At 39.8% G+C, this 24,628-nt stretch overlaps 1 protein-coding gene across 10 annotated transcripts in view; it reads left to right on the forward strand.

The window, feature by feature from the left end:
* The window catches only part of ALG1 (ALG1 chitobiosyldiphosphodolichol beta-mannosyltransferase), a 35,220-nt gene extending 17,774 nt beyond the window's left edge, over positions 1–17,446 (forward strand). For 9 of the 10 annotated variants that reach the window (XM_075565279.1, XM_075565282.1, XM_075565283.1 and 6 more), the window contains 6 exons: positions 1,190–1,228; positions 2,027–2,086; positions 8,206–8,316; positions 13,662–13,776; positions 14,692–14,767; positions 17,115–17,446. In XM_075565279.1, coding sequence (XP_075421394.1) covers positions 1,190–1,228; positions 2,027–2,086; positions 8,206–8,316; positions 13,662–13,776; positions 14,692–14,767; positions 17,115–17,255 — 542 coding nt within the window. In that variant the 3' untranslated portion in view covers positions 17,256–17,446. The remainder of the gene's footprint in view (positions 1–1,189; positions 1,229–2,026; positions 2,087–8,205; positions 8,317–13,661; positions 13,777–14,691; positions 14,768–17,114) is intronic. The other variant, XM_075565281.1, reaches the window with a different exon arrangement.
* Positions 17,447–24,628: the final 7,182 nt, after the last annotated feature.

A 24,628-nucleotide genomic window follows, 5' to 3' on the forward strand; every position in this document is an offset into this window, starting at 1 on the left:
AAGTGATAGTTGAAATACTGATGTGTATTAATGAGCAAAAGTAAATAACATAGGATTACACTGTGCATAAAGCGCAAATCACATGATAATGATAACAGTTGAATGAGGCCGTGGTGCACTGAACATGTTTTAATGAAAAGATGAAACTAAATGGCTCCTTTTATTAGACTTAAAGCTGCAGTTCAGTCAATATCCTGCATGTGTGTTTTTTTTAATAAATCAGTTCTGTAGTAAGAAAAAATACTTTTAGCATTTTCTGTTTTTAAAAAAACAACTTTGAAAGACCAATTTTCTTGTATTCTATTTTAACAGCCATTTGCTAAGGCACTGCCCCTTCATGTCCTGTCACAAGCCCTGGCACACCCCTTTGTCAGCCCTGCCCTCCCTCTAGCACATGTCAGTGCAGGAGTGCTCATGAATATTCATGAGCTTCCACTGAGAGACAGAAGCAAATAAAAACATATGCCAGCTCTAATTATGTCACCAAATTTCGACCTATCAATACATGGAGAAGGAATTGACTGGCAGCTATACAGTTCTTTAGGTAATTAGAGATTGCACACATGAAACTATTGAAGTAAAAAAATAAATTAAAAAAAAAAAAAAAAAGACTGAACTACAGCTTTAAGTTCAAAATGAAGAAATGTTGCTAGTAAATTGCTAGCCAATTTGGGAGAAAGCACAGGTGGCTCACACATTGACTGAGCTACCTGTGCTGAAGCAGGGATATCTTGAAAACCTGACCTGTTGGTGGCCCTTGAGGACTGAAGTTGGCTACCCCTGGTTTAAACCTTCTACGCTTATTTGATCATATTATTAGTCATCTAAAATATTGCGTTTGGATATACAGCTGAACCCCGTTATAACGCGGTCCTTGGGGGCCACAGAATGAGACCGCGTTATAACCAGGATCGCGTTAAAATTTAGGCGCGTGAGGATTTACCAGCATCTAGACCTCTCTCCTGTTTGCTGTCAGCTCTAGAGATCTAGATGCCGGTAAGTCCTCGCGCCGCAAAATGGAGGTTTTCAAATCTTGGGAGCCACGCTCAGACCGCGTTATACGCGGATTCGCGTTGTAGCAGATCACACTATAACGGGGTTGAGCTGTACTTGGCAATTTGTTCGTGAACGTAACATAGAACTCTAACGAGATGGTCAGCGTCTGAAACTGATTCTTTGCTTTTTGCAGAAGATGAAGACTTTTCAGTATTGCTTAAAGCATTGCAAGGTAAGTCTTAAAAAAAGAAAAGAAAAAAGTATTTATAAAAATTGGAAGCCTTTGCGTCTGTTTTTGAAGGCAATTCTTTTCTCCAACCACTTTCACCACTCATCGCGTTCTTTGAATTCTAGTGATGCAATTAATATTCCAAACATCTGAGCTATCATACTATAGACATATTTTTTTTTTATTGTTACAATAAATCTACGTACCGTACACAGGGATCTCTTCACTAGAACTCCTTTAAAAGAGGATATCCCTTCAGATTTTGTTTTACATTTAAACATTTTATTTTCTACATATAGGGGCTTATTCCCGAAACTGGGATGATGTCCATGCAAATTTGCTGAACGGCATGGAATTTGCCACCGTCAAAATCTGTCATCTTTGAGTTAATTACGAATTATCTATACATACAAATCGCAAGCTTGACTTTCATTTACATACACTCTTCAGCCAGTGAGCACAAGCCAATTCTCTTATACTGTACTTCTAAATAGATTAAGATATACTCCATGTGGCGAAGAACCTGTGAACACACCAAACACATGTTAATTTAAATATGTAAAAATGTGTGTGTGTGTGTGTGTGTGTGTGTGTGTGTGTGTGTGTGTGTGTGTGTATATCTATCTATGTATATATATGCACACACACATAATGTGTGTGTGTAGCTCTATCGTTCGCACTCGGCATAAAAATGATTTTTTTTTTTTAAAGATCAGCAACAAATAAGTATTAACTATTTTAAAGTAGAATTAATAGGATATCAGATAGTCTACATATTTATTTTACTGTTTTGTTCCATAGATTACCAGATGTTTATCACAAATGGAATCAAACTTCCTTCTCTCGTTTGTGTTATAACAGGTAACATTTTTAATGATCAACTATTGAGTTCAGCAAAAAACCTATCCCAACGTCACATTGCAAAGCCAGTATAACCAGCCTCACACTGATGAGACCCAAAAGGTCGAAATGTTTTTAAGGTTAGTCAGTATTAAATCAGATAGGGTAACACCATTAGAAGGGGAAGAGGTGTGGGGCTGAGCGTGTGTGTGTGTGTGTATCCGGGATTAGGAGAGAGATCCCCAGCAGCAGGAAGGAGTAGATGGAAGGTGTGAATAGAGGATTTGTGTGGGTGCTTTTTGTTGAGGGGTAAAGAAGTTGATGGGACAGAGGTGTATAAATAATGGTACAGTGTATGGGCATTGGTAGAGGGGAGAAGAGATGAAGAAATGTGGATAAGAGGGGATTGTGGAAGTTGGAGAGAATAGAAATGTTTACAAAGGAGCGAGGAAACAGAAAGCAGGAAAAGCAATAGGGAGGGCAGAGTGAGATGCAGGGAGAGAGGTCCCAGGTATTGGACGATAGGAAGAGTACACATTATCAGAACATTTAGAAAGTTAAGTTCTCACAGTTGCAGAGTTGTTGTTGTTGTTGTGCAGAGTCCAGATCTTCATGTATTCTTCACCTCCAATATTAACTCCACAGACACTTTATATGTGAAACTTAAGTTGTTACACAGTCATATGGCACAGCCAAGATAGACTGACTTAAATACTCTAAACATATTCACTTGACTAATAATTAAGGCAGGGGTTTGCCTATTGTGCTCAGACAGACATACCAAGGAGTTGTTAATTATTTAATCCAGGCTGTGCTGAAAAGCTGTGTAATACGGCAGGCATAAGATTTTAGGGCTTCATGTTTAAAATGGATTCGAAGTAAAAGGTGACAATGTGTGCTCATTTGCATGTCATTTCCCAGAATCCCTGGCTGCAGTGGAAGCGCTGTATGCTAAGAGATAATTGGGAAATTCAGGGTTACAGACCTGTCTGAGACATGTAAATGTGCTCACAAGGGATATTTTTAAATGTGGTACCAATGTTCAAACATTTTTACGATTTTTAAAGCCCTACACTTTATAAATATATAAAAATATTATGTAGTATATCTTTATAGCAGTAATACACGTACGTAATAATATAACAATCAATGGGAATAAGCGCCTCAGATAGTAACAATAGGAAAGGGAGTCCCTGCCCTGAAGAGCTTGCAATCCACGTGGTAATTAGGGAGAACGTACAGAGACAATAGGAGGGTGTTATGGTAAGTGTGTCTGGAAGGGGCACGGTCAATCCATCCGAGATGGGTAGCTCTGCTGGCTGATACTATACATTTGCTTTGTTAAAGAGGTGTGTTTTTAGATATGCCTTAAAGGCGGAGAGAGCGGGTGCCAGTCAGATATTGAGTAGAAGGACATTCCAGAGGGAAATTACAGGTTTTAGGCGGGAGACGGCTTTAGATACAAAAGGGTAGACAGAAAACATGCTTGAGCAGAACGTAAGAGGCGAGCAGGTGTGTAGCTTGAAACTAGGGCTTAGGCTTTGGTCTGGCGGCGCGCGTGGCCGCGTGCGCGTTCCTCACCAGAAGGGGTATCCTTTCCTAGCCGGTCCCAGACCCCCCTCGCTGCACGGCTCACAACGTGCTGTGACGCGTCAGCCGCCAGGGGATGCAAGAAAATTGTGATCCTGAACGGTGACGCGTCACGTGAGGCGCTGATGAGCCTATCAGCGGCGGGAGCTGTCAGACAGCTTCCTCCACGTGTGTGTGTGTGTGTGTGTGTGTGTGTGTCAGGCATTTTCAGGGGGAGGGAGCGGGAGCTGCTTACCTTCCAGCAGCCCGCAGCAGCTCCCTCCAGCAGCCCGGGAGACCGAGCCCGTGGAGGGAGGGGGGGGAGTAGCGGGTCCCTCTGCTCAAACCACGCCCGGCTCCCTACAGACCGCATATCGCGGTCTGTGCCTGTCAGCGCGCCGCCTGTCTGCAGTGCGGGTGCGCTGACTGAGGGAGCGGGGCCTTAGATGTAAGGAGGAGCAGAGGTGTATAGCCTTAAGTGAGGAGGAGAATTTTGTAAGGGATACAGAGTTTAATTGGAAGCCAGGAGAGAGATTTAAGCAGGAGAGACGCCGAGACAGATTGAGGAGAGAGAGAATTGATTCTACCAGCAGCGTTTAGGATAGATTGTAGGGTATACTGATGAGAGGCAGGAAGGCCGGAAAGTACAAGGTTACAATAGTCGAGACGGGAGAGAATGAGGCCCTGCATTAAAGTTTTTGCAGTAGAAGGACAGAGGAAAGGGAGTATCTTTGCAATGTTACGCAGGTAAAAAACGACAGGTTTTAGCAACGTTGTGAAAGCGAGGGAGGAGTCAAATGTGACCCCTAGGCAGTGTGCTTGTGATACTGAATGTATGATAGTGCTGCCAACAGTAATGTAGAAGGGGGCAGTAGGGCCAGGCTTTGGAGGCAGTATGAGGAGCTCCGTCTTGGACATATAAAGTTTGTCGGCAGATCGCCATACAGGATGATATAGTAGAAAGACATTCGGAGACTTTGGTCTGTACAGCAGGAGTAAGGTCAGGGGTTGAAAGGTAAATTTGTGTGTCATCAGCATAGAGTTGATGATTAAACCCTAGAATTTGATGTCACCTAGAGAGTGTGAAGAGAAGCGGTCCCAGTAAGGAACCCTGGCTTACCCCCACAAATAGATCGATATAGGAGATGGTGTTGGCAAACAAGACATTTAATATATTAGATATTAGTACAATGGGAGAGGTAAGAGGAAGTCCTGGATATAGCTTTGTTACGGATAACAACAGTATGGAGAAGGATAAGTGGGTGGTCCACAGTATCAAATGCTGCAGAGAGGTGAAGTCATATGAGCAAAGTGTAATGACCTCTGTCTTTTGCAGCATGGAGGTCATTAGTTATTTTGGTGAGGGCTGTTTCAGTGGAGTGAGCAGTGCAGAAACCAGATTGTTGAGGGTCTACGAGAGAGTAAGTTGTGAGAAAATGGAGCAAGCAAGAAAACACAAGGCATTCACAGACTTTGGAGGCAAAAGCAGGAGAGAGACAGGTAGGGTCAAGCGTGTTGTTTTGGGGAATAGATAAGGATGTACGCACTCATGCTGTCCCACATAAATGTAGTGAAAAACTGTAATCCCTGTGCAGCCGTCAGCAGGCGTCCTCCATTGACTCCTAAAGAGCGAGCTCTCAAAAGGGAACGCTCAATCACAGAGACAAGAAGCAGAAAGCGCACTGAGGAATAGTTCGCAAAATATGGTTTGTATTAAAGTCCTGTAAGGACCAGATATAAAAGTTAAAATAATAATCAAACAAAGCTGACTTTACAAAATGTACATATGTGTAAAAAGATATTGGAAGGCTTGGAGTGGGAGATCAGGATGTGCTGCCGATGGATATAGTTGCAATGGGACCGGACGACAAACACCATCAGCTGGATCTGATCTTGAATCCTCACTTCACCGGGCTACAGCTCAACCAATGAGTGCGTGCAGCAACCTCACATGACCTCCGCATTTCGCACTTGCGTGCTTCTTCAGGGAATGACATATAGACTTTGCTAATGTGTATTATTTAGTATGAATACAATCTAATATAAATATGGTATGTTTATATTTATATTATAGATTGTATTCATATTGCTAGTCATGCATATATACATTTTAGTAAGCGAGCAGCCCTTTAAATTTGTAGGGCATACATTTTAATAGTAATATGTAGCTATGAGCCACAAATTAAGTATTTGTTAAACAGCAATACAATTTAATAGGAAACACAATTGGTTTATTCCAGGTCTGATGCAATTAGGGAATGCATTGGCTGGATGTATTTTGAATCCATGTTTAAAAAGCTGTTGCTCCTTGAAGTAAGAAGCACAATCATGTGTAACCAAATGGGATTGGTTCAAATGTGCTATATCATACACACTATCAACCTCTATACGTGAACCCCTGATGAAGCACGAGAGGTCACGTGAGGTTACTGTGCGCGTTCTCATTGGTTGAGCTGTAGACCGGTGGAGAGGATTTAATATCTGATCCTGCTGATGCTGTTCGTGGTACGGACCCATTGCAACTATACCCATCGATGTAATAGAAAAAGGCGCTGAATGGCGCTCTATCCTTTCCCAATCGGTGCTCAGTGAATTAAACCAATAAATGACTGTTGTGTCCAGTGATCACACTAAGTGAATATAAAAGTGTAATATAGCAAGTGAACAAAATCAGTGAAAAGTAATAAGATATAATACAGTATATATAATAAAGCAGACCAGCTTCTCTCAACCTTCTAGAACAGACTGTTTCAAAAGTCTGGTAGTATGCAGGTTTCCAAATCTCAGGGGAGCGATGATGTAATGCAAAAACAAAAGGAAAATATATAGTGCAACACAGTATATACAGTGTGACTAATATGACCAAGAAAAGGGCTCCCAAATTCCTACTCACAATAGAGCAGATAAAGAGAGCAGTATATCAGTCTATGCTCGTAGTGTCCCTGGATGTCACAAGGAATACAGCACTGATAGCAGAGGTAAATGGTGTATCATCCAGTGCCCGACTAGCACTGGATAAGGTGGGTAGACAGTCTCAGCATTCTCAAAGAGAGAGTGAACAGACCATGGTGCAGGTCACAATTGGGGGCTTAAAACTCACAATTGGGGTCTTACAATATAGAGAAGGAGGCAGACAGGATAACAGCAAGCAAGGTGTGGGTGAGTAGCGATCTCACCGCTCCGTTGCTCCGTCTAACACGCTGATACTAGCCTCCGCATCCGTCTGGGGTCCTTCCCGTCACTTCCAGTTGGAGGGGTTTTTTTTTAGGCATTCAACACGAGAGAGACGGAGAATCGGAGGCATTCCCGAGGTTTTCCACACGTATGCGGATGTGACGTTGCAACCAGAAGTGACGGGAAGGACCCCAGACGGATGCGGAGGCTAGTATCGTGTGTGTGTGTGTTTACAAAAGCAAGAGCGGGAGAGAAGAGGGGCATGTAGATCGAGAGGATAGGGCAGAGTAGTTCCAGACTAGATTGTCAGTCTGTATCGGAGAAGAGAGGGTGGAGTGCACAGTGGAATCAAGAGCAGGGAGGTTACTGGAACGCAGGTCATCTGTAATTTGTCTCTTGTTGGTTATACATAGTTTATTGTATTAAAAATATCCTACTTTTAAAACTGGAAGTGTACATATTTGATTTGAATTTGTGATCATTGCAACTGCTGTTAAGTAGTTTAATGTAACTTCTTCAGAGGCAGCATTCGTATCATGGTAAATCTTAAAAATATGTGACAGACATGTAATCCCCATGAAAAGTACAGGCAGCTGAAACATACACTTCCCCATGGCTGCATTAGGAAACTACAACTCCCAGCATGCTGTGCTGCAGCAGGGAGCACCTTCTGGGGCAGGAGAATTTGACTTATAATGGACAGGGCCTCCACCAATGACAGTGGACTCTGGGGAGGCGGGACTAAGTGAGGAAATCCCTAGGAGTCCCTGGCAGAGCACGTAAAGCAGCACCCAGAGAGATCTTCGGGTTCACCAGGAGCCCAGCCAGCGATCCGTCTGGGTTAGCGGACGCTGGCTAAAAGGGAGCCCAGCGGAGCATCCATCTGACAGCAGCATGAGACATGGGTAGTGACAGGGGGGATCCTCATCGCTAGTCAAGTAAAGGGTACCGAAGTATTAGCAAAGTACAGGCCTGCTAAGTTCATACACAATCTAAGAGCTCCAAGAGTGTGCCTGCAACTGTACACGTAGGGTGGGGTGATCACGGGGAGAGGCACGGGTACACACCTGCGCAGCGTCTTGTGAAGTGTTTATCTAATTGCATTGTGGATGTTCAGAATGATAACGTGTGAGGATCATATTATATTGGTGTCTAGTAATCTTTACATTACTGTAGTCTGTCTCCTTGTCTGACCTGCAGCCATGTGTAGGGTAAGCTTATATACTCAGGCCCCCGACTCAGCAGTAGGTGTTTACTTTTTATAAAAATGTAGGAATAAATCAGAAAATGACCTATAATTATCTACAGCATACACGGAGACATAAATAATTTTTACAGTTCAACTGGTATTTTGTTTCCAGGATTAACAGATTTGACGTTATCTCCTTCATTTACAGGAAAGGGGCCTTTAAAGGAATATTACTGTCGGTTAATAAGGAAGATGCAGTTAAAAAACATTCAGATCTGTACTCCATGGCTGGAACCTGAAGACTATCCAGTTTTACTAGGTAAGAAGCTATTGCAAATAAAACGTGTTCAGATCACAACATAACGTCAAGTGCTATTCTCTGTGCCAGACCCTGCTATAAATTGTAGGATACTAATGATGTAATTCTATACCATCCGAAGCAGCCATTCAGGCAGTTTTCGGCCAAAAATCCCCATTGATTGATTTCAATGAGATTATAAAAAAAAAAATTTTTTGCTGGAAAATGGTCAGAACTGCTGTGTTGCTGGATTCATGGGTATTAATAATGTCATACTTGTTCCCTTTAAATGTCACCATTGATAAATCTAATAATTTGGTTGGACTAGATTAATAATAATGGGAATAATAACATGCAAGGGGGTTGTTGGCAGTGTCCAGCAACACTCTTCCTACTATAATATGCTTCAATTTTTTTTTACATTTTGTCAATTTTTCACTGTATAACATTGATAGTTTGCATGAACCAAATTTTAGTTGTTTGCATATCGTTACATATTTATAGTTTTAAAATAAGGAATCTTTTTAATGAAAACATGTCAGGACTTGCGTGTCCTGATTGATTTTAAGTGCTGGTTGTATTAAGTGTGCAGTTAGAACCTGAAGGAGGTTAAACAAGGAAGTGTGTGTGTGTGTGTGTGTGTGTGTGTGTGTGTGTGTGTGTGTGTGTGTGTGTGGCGCTCTCTCTCTCAAGATCTCTCGATCTCTAGCTATAGAATAGTGAAGTATAGTTTATTGTTAGTACTTATAACTTCATACAGTAGTTGCAATAATGAGCAGGATTGAAAATGCCACTCGGTGCACATCTTGCCACATGTATGTGCACTTGGAGGAGCTGTTCGAAGGAGCATACCGCTGTGACAAGTGTGAGCAGGTGATCTCTTAGAGTCAGAGATTGCTGATCTGACGAGGAAACGTGCAATATTGAGGGACATTGACACTCTTGAAAGGAGTTTATTCCTCACTGAGCAGGCCCTTGCTAGGACTAGTGGTACAGATAGTGGCGCTGAGAGTGAGGAGCAGGTAGGTTGCTGGGTAACAGGTAGAAGGCGAAGCAGGGGCAAGAAGAAGAGGCAGGCCAGTTCTGAGCTGACCCATCTTAATAGATTTGCCATATTGAGTAAAGATATTGGGAGTGTCAGGACAGAAATGGCAAGGCTGGGGGACACTGATTCCTCTAGCAGCCAGGGGAATAGTTCCTCCAGCACAGGGGGGACTCGGGATGCTCAGATACCAAGAAATATTGTGGTGGTAGAGGACTCCATTATTAGGAAGGTAGATAGGACAATCTGTTGCCATGACCACATGAACCGAACAGTTTGTCTCCCGGGTGCTCGGGTTCGACACATTGCGGATCGGGTAGACAGATTGTTGGAGAAAGATGGAGGGTCCTAAAGAATGATTTTAAGGATCTAGGCCAAAAGCTTAAGGCAAGGACCTCCAAGGTAGTATTTTCTGAAATACTACTAGTGCCATGCGCTACCGCAGGGAGACAGTCAGAGATTAGGGAGGTTAATGCATGTTAAGAAAGTGGCGAAGGAAGGAGGGTTGTTGGTTTTTAGAGCACTGGGACTCCTTTTCTGAGAGGTGCCATCTATATGCTAGGGACGGATTGCACCTCAATGAAGAGGGATCTTCTGTGCTAGGGGGGAGAATGCTAAAAACGTTGGAGGAGATTTTAAACTAGGATGGAGGGGGAGGGCAAAGATGGTTAACTTACTAAATAGAATAGATAGGGAAATAACAAGGGGTTATGGAGGTAGAATGGGGGCAAGTGCGAGTTTGGCAAGCAGTGAGACATCCATAGTAAATACAGATGTTACTAGAAAACTTCTAAATACTAAACCAAGTTGGCGCAGAAAGGAAGGAGCAGATAAGATAATAGTACAGACTGAAAAAAATGTAAGTGCTTGCTAATACAAGAAGCCTGACAGATAAAATGGGGGAGCTTGAATTAATAGCTACAAGGGAGCAGTATATCATCATAGGCATTACTGAAACATGGTGGGATGAAACTCATAACCAGGCAGTTCATTTAGAGGTTTATTCCCTTTTTTTCCCGGACGAAACAAGCAAATAGAAGAGGAGGTGGAGTATGTTTATATGTTGAATTTATCTAAAACCTATTATAAAGGGAAGATGTTTATGAAGGGAATGATGAAAATGTAGAGACCTTCTGGATAGAAATTAGCAGTGGAGGTAAAAGTATAAAGAAAATGTAGGGATATGCTATAAACCACCAAATATCTGTGAGATTGAGGAAGCTAAAATACTTTGGCAAATGGAGAAGGCATCAAAAGTAGGTCATGTTTGCATAATGGGGGATATTAATTATCCAGACATAGACTGGGGCAATGAGATTAGCATTACAACAAAAGGAAACAGGTTTTTGGGATGCTTAAAGAAAATTACATGACCCAAATTATTGAGGAACCAACCAGGAGAGGGGCAATACTGGATTTGGTAATATCAAACAATGTAGAAGTAATAAATATTAAAGTCCTGGAACATTTGGGTAACCATGGTCATAACATGGGCACTTCTGAAATAAATTATCAAAAAACAGATTACTTGGGTTCAACCAAGACCTTAAACGTTAGAAAAGCAGATTTTAATAATCTACAAGTAATACATTGGGATGATGTTTTTGTGGGAAAATGTAGAAGATAAATGGGCAGTCTTTAAAACATTGTTAGAAAAACACACTTATCAGCGGACACCCTTGGGTAATAAGTATAAAAGAAATAAGTAAAAACCAATGTGGCTAAATAAACAGGTAGGGGATTAAATGGACCAGAATAGGCAGGTGTTTAGATTCTTTAAGTTAGAAGAGACGTAGGCATCGTATCAGAATTATAAGCAATGTAACAAAAATTGCAAAAATGGATAATGAAAAAAGGATTGCAATTGAAAGTAAGATCAACCCTAAAAAGTTCTTTAAGTACCATAATAACTAAAAAATCAGAAAAGAAAATACAGTATAGGACCCTTTCAGTGTGAGATTTGCAGGCAGATTATTGGAGATAAGGAAAAAGCAGGGGTACATTCTTTGCCTCTGTGTTTACCAGGAAAGAATCAATTTCAATAGTAGTGCCGCAGAAGGAAGCCACAACCTCAATATTAATGAACAATTGGTTAACTGAGGAAGAAGTTCATAGGCGGCTTGATGAAATTAAAGTAAATAAGGCACCTGGCCCCGATGGCATACATCCAAGAGTTCTCAAGGAGTTAAGTTCAGTAATAGCCAAACCATTACATTTAATATTCAAAGACTCCCATTTCCACAGGCTCAGTACCACAAGATTGGCGTAAAGCAGATGTGGTGCCTATATTTAAAAAGAGAGCTACGTAGATCACAACCGGGGAATTACAGACCTGTAAGCCTGACTTCAATACTGGGGAAACTACTTGAAGGCTTAATACGGGATTATATTCAGGAATACCTAATGGGAAACAAAATCATTAGTAATAGTCAGCATGGATTTATGAAGGATAGATCATGCAAAACTAACCTTATTTGTTTCTTTGAGGAGGCAAGTAGACATTTAGACCAGGGTAAAGCAAGTCTACTCAGATTTTGCAAAGGCTTTGATACAGTTCCACACAAGACATTGCTGCACAAAATAAAGCAAATTGGACTCAGTAAAAATATATGCACCTGGATTGAAAACTGGTTGAAGGACAGACAACAGAGGGTTGTCATAAATGGAACTTTTTCAGGTTTGGCTTAAGTCATGAGTGGAGTACCTCAGGGTTCGTCCTGGGACCCCTGCTTTTTAACTTTTTTAATAATGATCTTGATGAGGGCATCTTTGCTGATGATAGTAAATTGTGTAAGGTAGTAGAATCAGAGCAGGATGTAATTTCTCTCCAGAAGGACTTGGAGAGACTGGAAACTTGGGCAGGTAAATGGCAGATGAGCTTTAATACAGATAAATCTAAGGTTATGTATTTGTTGTTTGGGAAGCAAGAATAAACAGGCGACTTACAAATTAAATGGGAATAAATTAGGGGAATCCTTGATGGAAAAGGATTTAGGAGTACTTGTAGACTGCAGGCTTAGCAACAGTGCCCAATATCATGCAGTAGCTGCAAAGGCAAACCAGACCTTATCTTGCATTAAACGGGCAATGGATGGAAGGGAAGTAAACATAATTATGCCCCTTTATAAAGCATTAGTAAGACCACGACTTGAATATGGAGTACCATTTTGGGCACCACTCCTTAGGCTAAGTCCCCGCTAGCGCTGAGTGGGCAGCGCTTGCGGCGGGGAGTTACATCTATAAATATATGCAAGTCCCCGCTCGTGCGCGTGCACACACACTCAGCCGCGATCGGCGCTTACATAAACAAAAAAAACAAATACTTTCCTGTGCGCTCAGCTGGCCTGCAATGTTCCCCCCTAAACACTCCCCCCCCCCCCCCCCCCCCCCCGCTTGGGTAATCGGAGGACACTCGGTGCTCATGCTTGGAGCGCTCTCCATGCATGAGCGCGCTCAGCACCAGCGGGGACTTAGCCTTAGAAAATACATTATGGAACTAGAGAGAGTGCAGAGAAGAGCCACCAAATTAATAAAGGGGATGGAAGATCTAACTTATGAGGAGAGGCTAGCTAAATTAGATTTATTTACATTAGAAAAAAGGCATCTAAGAGGGGATATGATAACTATATACAAATATATTAGGGGACAGTACAGGGAACTTTCAAAAGAACTATTGATCCCACGGGCAGTGTAAAGGATTTGGGCCATCCCTTAAGGTTGGAGGAAAGGAGATTTCACCAGCAACAAAGGAAAGGGTTCTTTACAGTAAGGGCAGTTAAAATGTGGAATTCATTACTCTTGGAGACTGTGATGGCAGATACAATAGATTTGTTCAAAAAAGGTTGGACATATTTTTAGAAAGGAAAGGTATACAGGGATATACCAAATAAGTATACATGGGAAGGATGTTGATCCAGTTAATAATCCGATTTCCAATTCTTGGACTCAGGAAGGAATTTATTTTTTCCTTTGAGATATCATTGGATGATAGGTCACTGGGGTTTTTGTTTGCCTTCCTCTGAATCAATATACTGTAAGTATAGATATAGGATGAAGTATCTGTGGTCTAAATTTAGCATACGTTGAACTTGATGGACGGAAGTCTTTTTTTAACCTCATCTACTATGTAACTATATTTGAGGGGAATTTTTTTAGATGACTAAGAACGATCTAAAAAATAAAAACTTGTACTTCACACTATGTTAAATGCAAAGCAATATATGTATACTATATGCTTGAATAAAATATATATTTGTAGTTTATACAGTATATTTAATACTACAGATATGTAATAATAAAAATAATGAATAATGTATCATTTTAGGATCAGCAGATTTGGGAGTCTGTCTTCACAAATCCTCCAGTGGTCTGGATCTTCCTATGAAGGTCGTCGATATGTTTGGTTGCTGCCTTCCTGTGTGTGCAATTAATTTTAAATGGTAAGAATCTGCGAAAAGATCTTCACCTCTACATATAACATATAACTATAAACAAGATATATGTTCCTATATGGCATATCCTTTCCCTGTTGTCACTGTAAATCATCATACTAAGAATTGTAAATAATTCTGATTTACTGTACAACTGCTATACCTTTGTCCCCTTATGCTCCATGATTTTTAATTTTGGTAGTAAGGTGATAGTGTTGTAAGACATGCACCTTCACAATCACTCAAGGAAGGTGCATTCCTAATGCGAAGAAAATGACATCTCATGCCTTCGTATCACTTTCTGTAGTTATTTTGTTCACTTCTCCTCTTTCCTCTGGGGCCAGATCCACAAAAGGGTGCAACCCTTTAGCACGCCCCTGCTACCATTTATATGAATGGGAAGCTTGGTACTCTTTTGTGGATCTGTGACTTTATGATGTAGTTGGAGAGAAAGTTCCCTGTCTTCTTCTTTCAGAAGATAAGGCAGTGGTTAATAAAAGAAGCAGGATGTCTTCCTGTCTACTCGCTTGTTATGCCATTTGAAGAAGTGTAGTAGTATATCATTGTTTAATCACATTTAGTTAATTAAGATATTGGTTATCTATAGAGGGCTTATTTGAGCAGACTTAAAGCCGTGCCACAGAACCAGAATTCAGCCAGTAACCCACTACATCTCAGTTATTTATGGTTGCCAAAATGAACAGAAGTTGCTTAGTAGAAATCTGTTTGGCATAGCTTTGTCTTCACCGTTTTCTGTTCACATTACGATTGTTGTGTTTGCAGAATGCGCATGCACGGGGTTACTTGTAAAGTGTGAAGATAGTTATTTGGTTGTCTCCACAGTAAAACTACAAGTTAGTTTTAGTAGATCATATTTACGACGTTAACGCACCTTTTCTGAAATAATAAATTGTTTTTTCACAGTTTACATGAACTTGTACAACATGAAGAAAATGGCTTAATATTTGAAGACTCCCAAGAGCTTGCTGAGCAACTAAAGGTACAGTTTCCTGATATACATTTACATACAAAGTTTAGTATTTATATAAGCATAACAACCTAATAAAATAAGGCTTTGTTCTAGAATTATCTAGTTCTGCTACATTAGTACCATTTAAGATTACTCCCAACAAATAAGTCGTTTTAGCAGCATGAATCCTTTTTGTTGGTGCACACTCTAAAAAGTAAGGAAGGTGCCATATAGACAACATCATCAAATTAGAAAAAAACCATATTGGTGATCTATAGAGGCAGATAATGTCTAGAATTAGAGCCCAAATAGTGAGACTTGATGATGAAATGGTAGCAGGCACTTGGAATTATAGGTGCTGCTAATAACTAGCTATAAAAAATATTTAATGACCAAGTGGGTAAATCTATTAACGTGAACTAAAAAATAAAAACAGCTGCAGTGAGCAGACAGAGTTAAAAAAAATGTGAGCATGTGAGTGTATAAACTGTCAATGGTGGGCATTTAGGCAATCTGAATGAATTGCTTGTAACAACCTAGTAGGTGTAATTGGAAATGATTGCTAATAGTAACCATGAGGGTGTAAATGAGATCAACTGCAAAAAAAGCCTATATTCAGCCCAAACTGCCTGTATAATTGATTCCAGCAGTGTCTGATTGTGCCAGTGGCTTAATAGGAGCAGTCTGCCCTGTGTGATGAATGGCAATAAAGTAACACAACTTTAAGATACTTGTGTCATTATGAAATGGTATTGTCAATCAGTAAAAACCTGTTTTAAACTATCGGAGTGTAATACCTTGATGCTAAAGTATCCACTGATGTCAGTGGTGAGATGGTTAACCAAAAAAGTTTTTTTTGCATTTTGGCACTGAAATTTGTGTTCTGATTTTTAATTAAAAACATCACCATCACAAATACAATATCTGTGACAAAAGACAAAGAAGCTTCACTTGAAATGCGCGTGCTCGGCGCACTATTTGTTTTTTTTTTTTTAATATATAGCTAGTTATTAGCAGCACCTATAATTCCAAGTGCCTGCTACCATTTAATCATCAAGTCTCACTATTTGGTATTAGCCATTATCAGCGTAGGCTCTAACTCTATACATCTGCCTCTACAGGCCACCAATATGTTTTTTTTTCTAATTTGATGTATGGCACCTTCCTTACTTTTTAGAGTGTGCACCTACATAAAGGATCCCTGTTCTCTCTCTACCTATTCCTTAGCTAATTGCATTTTGATCCTCAGGTGGCGCCTCTATTCAATTCTAGAACGTTTTGTACCACATTCATAGTGAAGCATCCCACCTCCCCTTCCCTGCTCAGCTACTAGTTTTAGCAGCATACAGATGTAGCTGTCTTCGGTGCTGCTGCTGCCTCACAACCGCAGTGATCGAGGCACCAGAGGATTCACGCTGCGGGGGGTCTCCTTAGGAAGCGTGGTCTCCGACACAACAGACTTTTTGTGACCGCGTGCCGCAGACCATGATTCTTGCTATATCTGTATGTTCATTGGAAATGAACTTGACATGGCCAGGGCAATTAATTACAAATACATTTAACATTTTTGCATAAACCTATACATACTCTTAAGTAGTTGTCTGTTTTATATTTCAGTGGAGAGGATCAGTTGTTGGTACTTAAGATGTGAATGCTGTTTTAATTATTCTTTAGTGCTGGAGGAGTTTACAACACCCACCTTGCTAGTTTGTCTGCTAAACGGTGGTTGGATGCAAAACTTAATCAAGCAACCGGCTGTTCCTTCTTAAAAAGTGTGATCAGACAGGCATAGCAGTTCTGTCATTCAATGTAAAGCCATGTTCTGAGAGCTGCAGGGGTCCTAGAGAAATGCAGATCCATTATACGTTGTGATACTTCTTTCAGGGACCAGTGATGATATCGATAATAGATACAATAGACTAATAGATAAAAGTAGTGTATAGAGATTTTGGAGTGTTTTAAGTGTACTGAAAAATAACCTGTGAGGTTCTGAAAGCTCTGTACACGACATATACAGCTATTAGAAACCCGTATGCTGGCCCCTAAAGGGCAATTAATACCTTTGATGCCGCCGGTCTTCCATGCAGTGATCAGATAGATGCATCTGACCTCCAGGGATGCAAACAGAACTTGAACCTGCTCCACTTCCATTCTGATCACTTCTACCCCTAAAAAATGAGCAATCACATGACGTTGCCTGAACATCTTAAGAGCCCTTATTGTACTGGCCCTTATGACGTTCAGGGGGCGTCATAGGAGCACCCTAAAGGTTAAGTGCCTCTTGCAGTCACGTGTAGGCTAGTATCATGGCCGTTGTTTCAATCCACTTGTTACACATCGTGTGTCTTCGTTAATGAAACATTCTTTTATTTCACAGATGTTGTTTTCAGATTTCCCTAGCAAGTCGAGCAAACTGAGAAGGTTTCGTCAAAATCTACATGACTCCAAACAAATGCGTTGGGATGAGAGCTGGGATCGGACTGTTTTGCCAGTTCTTAAAAGCAACTGTGGAACATGACACAACTCATCGTTCCGTTGTTTACCATTATGGAAAATAAACTTCCCAGTGTGACAGCTGGCCCGTGTACAACTATACTGTAGCTTGTTTCAATAGCAAACAAAATGTTTAAATAATCGAGAGAAACAATTTGAAATGTATATGCCTTGCAGTTATGTATCCAATTCTTAAAACATGAACGTAATCTTTTATTGCATTTTTGCAGTCTTTTGGCCATTATCCCATTACCTATTATTACTTATTACCCTATCTCTTACTGCAAGGAAGCAGTCAGTGAGTAATAGTTTATGTTGGTCATGTATCTTTCTCCACTGCACAGAATAATACAAAATGAGTGGTTACATAGTAGATGAGGTTGAAATTTTTTTAGACAACAGATACTTTATCCTATATCTATAATTGCTTATTGATCCAGAGGAAGGCAAACAAAACCCCAGTCACATCATCCAATGATCTCATAAGGGGAAAAATAAATTCCTTCCTGACTCCCAAGAATTGGCAATCGGATTATTCCCTGGATCAACATTCTTCCCATATTTACTTATTTGGTATATCCCTGTATACCTTTCCTTTCTAAAAAGATGTCACAGTTTTTTTTTTTTAACAAATCTATTGTATCTGCCATCTCCATGGGTAATGAATTCCACATTTTTAACTGCCCTTACTGTAAAGAATCCTTTCCGGAGCATGCGTGGTGGCAATGGGTATGGCATCTTAAAGAAACAGCTCCTCCAGTACACAAAAAAATAATCCCTCGTGGGTTAAGAATTAAGAAGAGTCCTTCGTTTGATTTGGACGATGCAGTGTTCATGGGAGCCTGGGAAGGCATCGTGGACAATGCATTGTTTGAACTAATGAAATTAATTATCCTGCAACACAAAAAGAAATTGGCGATTTTAGATAAAGATATTAATACTATCAAAGAGAAAATAGAGCCTCTAATAGGACATCCTGTATTCAAAGAAAATGATAATATTCTACAAAAGCGTCTAGAGAATCTAGAAACAAATTGAAAGATACAAAAAATGGTACATTTCACGTGATGAGGAAGATTATGCCAGAGGAAATTGTAAGAATTGGAACATTACTAGAAAGTCATAGAAGGGGATTCAAGGAATCCTCGTATTGAGAATGAAAGAGAGAATATAGAACAAGGAAATAAAGTTACTAATAATACCAATGAGAGAAAAGAAATAGGTAATCAACCACAACAGAATAGCCAATACAAAATGCCCCTTAACAAAAGGGATGGGTCATTATATCCTCAAGAGAAAAATCTAGATACATCTAAAGAGATAATGAACCAAGCACATCTCATTTTTTTTAGGAACAGGGAGGTTTTCAGATTTGTGGGAGACCTGCAATCGGTTCTCACCACTGGAATCACCTCTGGGTCAGAAAAAAAAGAATAGAGGAAAAAGGAGGAGGAAACATACTAAAGAGAGAGGGTAGTGATACACGGAGGAAGAGTAGCATTTTTAATTTGAGTAGCTCTGTATTAACAGAAGCACAAGAAATAGTAGTGTCAAAGGGTCTTACCTTTCCATCAACTGTAGGTCCGAACAATTTTCAACTTTTTATTGATGCCAATTTATTCTTGAGAAAATGAACTATACAGAGACACTTTTTAAATCGAGCACAGATGATACATTACCATTAAATAGAAATAATAGTTTGTACAAACCAATCTTAAACCTAGATCGACGTTTTATCCAAGCCATGAAAAGGGACACTTTTTAGACGTTTTTTTTCCGATGGTAAGTAATGATTTTAATAAATTACCTGAACGCACTGTTTTTAAAAATAAATTAACTAGAAAAGAAAGAGAAGCACTAGAAAGTTTAATGAACAATGAGGATATTATTATTAAACAAGCCCATAAAGGGGGTGGGGTTGTGATCATGGACAGAAAAGCATATATAGATGAAGCCAATAGAATATTAAATGATACAGATACATATCAAATATTAGATCACAACCCCACCTCCAAGTTTTTTGAACAATTGAGAGTATTGCTAATGAGGGGTAAAGATATAGGGTTATTAAATGAGAATGAATTCAAATATTTGTGTAAAGATAAAGCCAAATTACCATTGTTTTAATTCTTACCCAAGATCCATAAGAGTATTAAAAAAAAACCCAGGCAGACCAATAATATCAGGTATCGAATCATTGACAAGCAATTTATCTCACTATATAGACCTGTTTTTTTTACATAAATATGTCAAGTCGTTAAAATCGTATATTAAAGATACAACACATCATCAGGATTTTAAACAATATTAAGTGGGAGGACGATTTTATTCTGGTAACCGCAGATGTGACATCTCTATATACTTCAATTTTACATAAGGATGGGTTAAAAGCAGTGCAACAGTGTTTAGAAACAGATAGTGAAATTAAGGAAGAACAGGTTCAGTTTTTAGTTGATTCCATCACTTTTATTTTAAAGAAAAATTATTTCTGGTTCAATGATAGTTTTTACCTCCAAAGACGTGGTATGGCCACGGGGACGAAATTTGCACCGAGCTATGCGAACCTTTTCATGGGAACATGGGAGGAGGACTTCATTTGGTCAAATCGCGAGCTCGGTGCAAATCATGGGGCCTATGCAGAGAGCAGCGCTATTTCGAAATTCGCCATTTTTTGGAGAAAATCGCGCAGAAAGCAGCAGAAAATGGCGAGTTCCGAAAAACGCGCCAATTTTTCTTTTCTATTTGTAAAACTCGCCTCGCGGCTGGCGAGAACCTCAATCTCGCCAGTTTTAAAAATATCCGTATGCAGAGAGGCGCGAACGGCATCTAGCGGCTGTTCGCGCCAATAAAATGGCGCGATTGTCTCCTTTTTGCCTCGCCAGAAAAAACTGGCAAGAAGCTGCCGCTCGCGGCCATTGCAAAGGGAAAAAAAAGGCGCGAATTTGTTTTTACACGTTTCTGAAGCGCGCATCTCGCCAATTTAAACTCGCCACACGCATCTATGTTAAACATAGCAGAATTCGCACTTTTCTGCATATGGAGAATAAAACTCCAAAAAAGCTACTTTTTAATAAATTCGCCAATTTTAAAATTCGCTGCTCTCTGCATAGGCCCCCTAGTCTCCTAGCATCGATTTATAGATATCCTATTCATCTGGAGAGGAAGTGTTGTAGAATTGGAAGCATTTTTTATTTATATGGGAGATAACAATTGTAATCTTAAATTCACCACACATTGGAGTAAGAAAGAACTAGAGTTTTTAGATCGTGTTATATTTATTGAAAATAGTGAAATAAAAACTAGAACCAGGTAGAGCAGGTAGATAGCAATAATTTTATTATGGAGAATAGCTGTCATAATCCGGATTGGATTAGAAATATTCCACACGGACAACTCCGACGTTTAAAGAGAAATTGCAGTGAAGAACACACTTACCAACAGCAGTCAGAGGTTTTAATTAATACATTTAAAGAACGAAATAATAATAAACCATCAACCATTGAGAAAGCAATTACAAAAATTAATTGTCCCTCGAACAGATTTATTAATAGAGAAGAAAAATATTAAGGTAGAAAATAATGATTTTAAAATGTCGTTTCTAACACAGTATAATAGGGAAGCGTATCAGATTAAGAATATAATACGGAAACATTGGCATATTCTAAAAAATGATGGTATTCTAAAAGATCATCTACCAGATGTACCCAAAGTCATTTTTAGAAAAGGTCCTAATCTAAAGGGTAAATTGGCTCCTACTACTTTTAAATCTCAAAAGATTTTAAATAAACCTACATGGATGGACAGACCAAAAGGTTTTTATGGTTGTTTTACTTGTACGGCATGCAAATATAAGGACAGTGATAAGCTACATTTTATTTTGAAGAAAACAGGAGAGTCTTTTAACACAGAAAGCTATATTAACTATAAAACAGAATTTGCGATACACCTTTTAGAATGTACTTGTGGATTCCAATATATAGGGCTTACCTCTAGACCTTTGCATTTACGTATCCTCGAACATTTGAGAAACATCAGAAATGGCATACTAACACACAATGTGTCCAAACACTTCAAACTTTGCCATAATTCAGATCCAACATTTTTGAAATATAAAGATATTGAACATATTCCAATTCATTGGAGAGGAGGCAATAGACTAAATAGCTTATCTAAAAGAGAAACATTTTGGATACATAAGATGTAGACCCTAACTCCAAATGGCTTAAATGTTGATATTGATACCTTTCTTATATAGATATTCTTCAGTTTTAATAGTTCTTTTATATGGTCATTCGTTCCTGTTGTGTATTATGGCCTGTTATCTGGTATGTATTTTATTGACATTTCTTTCATTTTTTCCTTCCTCTAGTTCTAACATTTACGTTGTTTTATATACATTTTTTATTCAGTATTTATAGTGTATTTAATAAATTATATAATGTTATTTGGTTAATAATTGATATTGTTATGGGATGTGCGATATCTTTTGTGTATTTACTATTGAATTTGTTCATTATTTGCACTTACTGCTATGTATGGGAGCAGTTACTGCTATGTATGGGAGCAGTTACTGCTATGTATGAGCACTTACTGCTACGTATGGGAGCAGTTACTGCTACGTATGGGAGCAGTTACTGCTACGTATGGGAGCAGTTACTGCTACGTATGGGAGCACTTACTGCTACGTATGGGAGCAGTTACTGCTATGTATGGGAGCAGTTACTGCTATGTATGAGCACTTACTGCTATGTATGAGCACTTACTGCTATGTATGAGCAGTTACTGCTATGTATGGGAGCACTTACTGCTATGTATGGGAGCAGTTACTGCTATGTATGAGCACTTACTGCTATGTATGAGCACTTACTGCTATGTATGAGCACTTACTGCTATGTATGGGAGCACTTACTGCTATGTATGGGAGCACTTACTGCTATGTATGGGAGCAGTTACTGCTATGTATGGGAGCAGTTACTGCTATGTATGAGCACTTACTGCTATGTATGAGCAGTTACTGCTATGTATGGGAGCAGTTACTGCTATGTATGGGAGCAGTTACTGCTATGTATGGGAGCAGTTACTGCTACGTATGAGCACTTACTGCTACGTATGGGAGCAGTTACTGCTACGTATGGGAGCAGTTACTGCTACGTATGGGAGCAGTTACTGCTACGTATGAGAGCAGTTAAAGTGATAAATTTGCATATTACTGTTGATTGGTTGAAAAGTGCCATTCAGGCTGTAAGGAGCCAGAGACTACATTATGGGATATGGTTCTTGAGAAAGCCTGTGCGAAACACGTTGAATCTATGACCCTGGGAGGACTGGAGACAAGGAAGACTGGCAGTGATAGTTGTAAAGATCGTAGAAGCCACTTCCGCCTGCAGTTGGAGAACAAACCGGAAGTGACGCACGCGGATGTGAGTGTGGCGTATAGCGGTGTGGAGACTCGATCGGTGAGACGTGCAACAACCCAGCTAGTGTCCCAGCAGTTCTCTCCCATGTTCTCTTGATTATTCACAAATGTGAGTGCAAATATATATGTTTACTGGTATAATACAAATTTCCCTACAATATTGCACCATTGTATTACTGCACCGACACACTTTATTCGAGCAAATACCCAGTATGTACCTGGCAGATACCTGGAATGCGCCGCTCCTCACCTCTGACAAGCCCCGTTGCGTTTGCCTTCCCAGCCTGGGTTCATGCCTGGCTGACGGGCGGCTGATCTGTTAAATGATAATGATTAGGATTTAATAGGCTGCAATGCTTCGCGTGTCTACCAGATGGCATAAATTCATGAATTGTAATGCAGTATATATATATATACTGTGCAGTATTACAGCCAGCGGGAATAAAATGCTTCAGTCCCTGCCTGGAAAATACCTCAATGCACTCGGGCAGAAAACAGTCACAAACCTCAATACACCCGGGTATACCCGAATTCGTGGGACTAGCCGAGCTCGAATAAAGTGTGTCGCCAGTGTATCTCTCTTCTTTCTATGACCACCATCCAATGAGTCCAAATGGCATGCAGTAGATGATGCACCAAACAACATTATAACTACACAGTAAAGGCCTCCTATCAGAGAGAGATGTATCTCTGATATGCTATATATCATAAGAAGAACTCTGTGAGTGAGACCAACACTTTATTTATAGATACTGTAGTGCGATCTGTGATGACAATTTCCTATCATTGGTTCTATGTTTTTTTATTTCCTTTCATATCATCACACATTCACCAAGCGCTCCCCCCTTACCTGGAAGAAGACCTCCAGTACCCAGCCTAACAACGCACAATTTCAACTATTAAACCCAACAATTCTATATACAAAATACATGTATTAATAGAGGCAGTGTAGAATCCTATCTGACCCTTTGGGAGGCTCATAAAGTGACGCTCAGGGGTATCCTAATTAATATAGCGGCAGGGTGTAAAAAGAGAGAGAGAGAGAAGCAAGAATAGAAAAATTACAGGATAAACTCCATAACCTCTCCACCCTACACAAGCGAACTAAGAGACAGGACACTGAAGGAGCTAAAAGATGCAAGAATTGAGTTGAATTTATTGTTACCTCCCAGGCTGAGAACTCTCTCAATTGGTCAAAGAGTAAGGTTTATGAAAAAGCAAACAAGCCAGATACCATGCTAGCACATAAAATTAGGATTAAACATGCTAATTACAACATTAGTGTCCATAGAAAATCGGGGGATATGACCTCCAACCCTAAGATAATTGTAGAGAAATTCAAACAATACCATGAAGAGTTATATAATGGAGAGAAGGTTGCCCATGGAACCAAAACAGAGCAAGCGTTGAAGGAATTTCTAAAGAACACGGATTTGCCTGGGTTGAGTGGGGAGGAGAGGAAGCATTTACAGAGTGACTTCACTATTGAGGAAGTGGTGGAGGTTATTAAAAAACTGAAACCATCCAAAGCTCCAGGCACTGATGGATTTTCTAATCTTTACTACAAAAAAATTTGGCAAATTCTTAGCCCCTCACCTTTTGCGAATGTACAATGCAGTGCTAGCGGGTGCCTCAATCTCCCTAATATTTAAAGAAGGTAAAGATCCAACAAATTGTAAAAGTTATTGGTCAATCTCGCTAATAAATTCGTGTCACGGTAGCTTGTGACAGGCTGTAATTTACACCAAAAATATATATAAATATATATATACCTGGGTTTGAACTGGGACGAGACTTAGATATGATAAAATATAATTTATTCCTTGATAAAGGTGAACACACAATAATGTACAAATAACAGGCAAAATATAGACACTTACTTAAAGATTAGGACAGAAAGCCATCAGGATTACAGACTGGGTCATTTCTTCCATATTTCAGCTGACATCACAGCAAGACAGGCAGGCCATGAAGCACATGAA

This window comes from Ascaphus truei, chromosome 11 (genome assembly GCF_040206685.1).
Source record: "Ascaphus truei isolate aAscTru1 chromosome 11, aAscTru1.hap1, whole genome shotgun sequence".
NCBI lineage: Eukaryota > Metazoa > Chordata > Amphibia > Anura > Ascaphidae > Ascaphus > Ascaphus truei.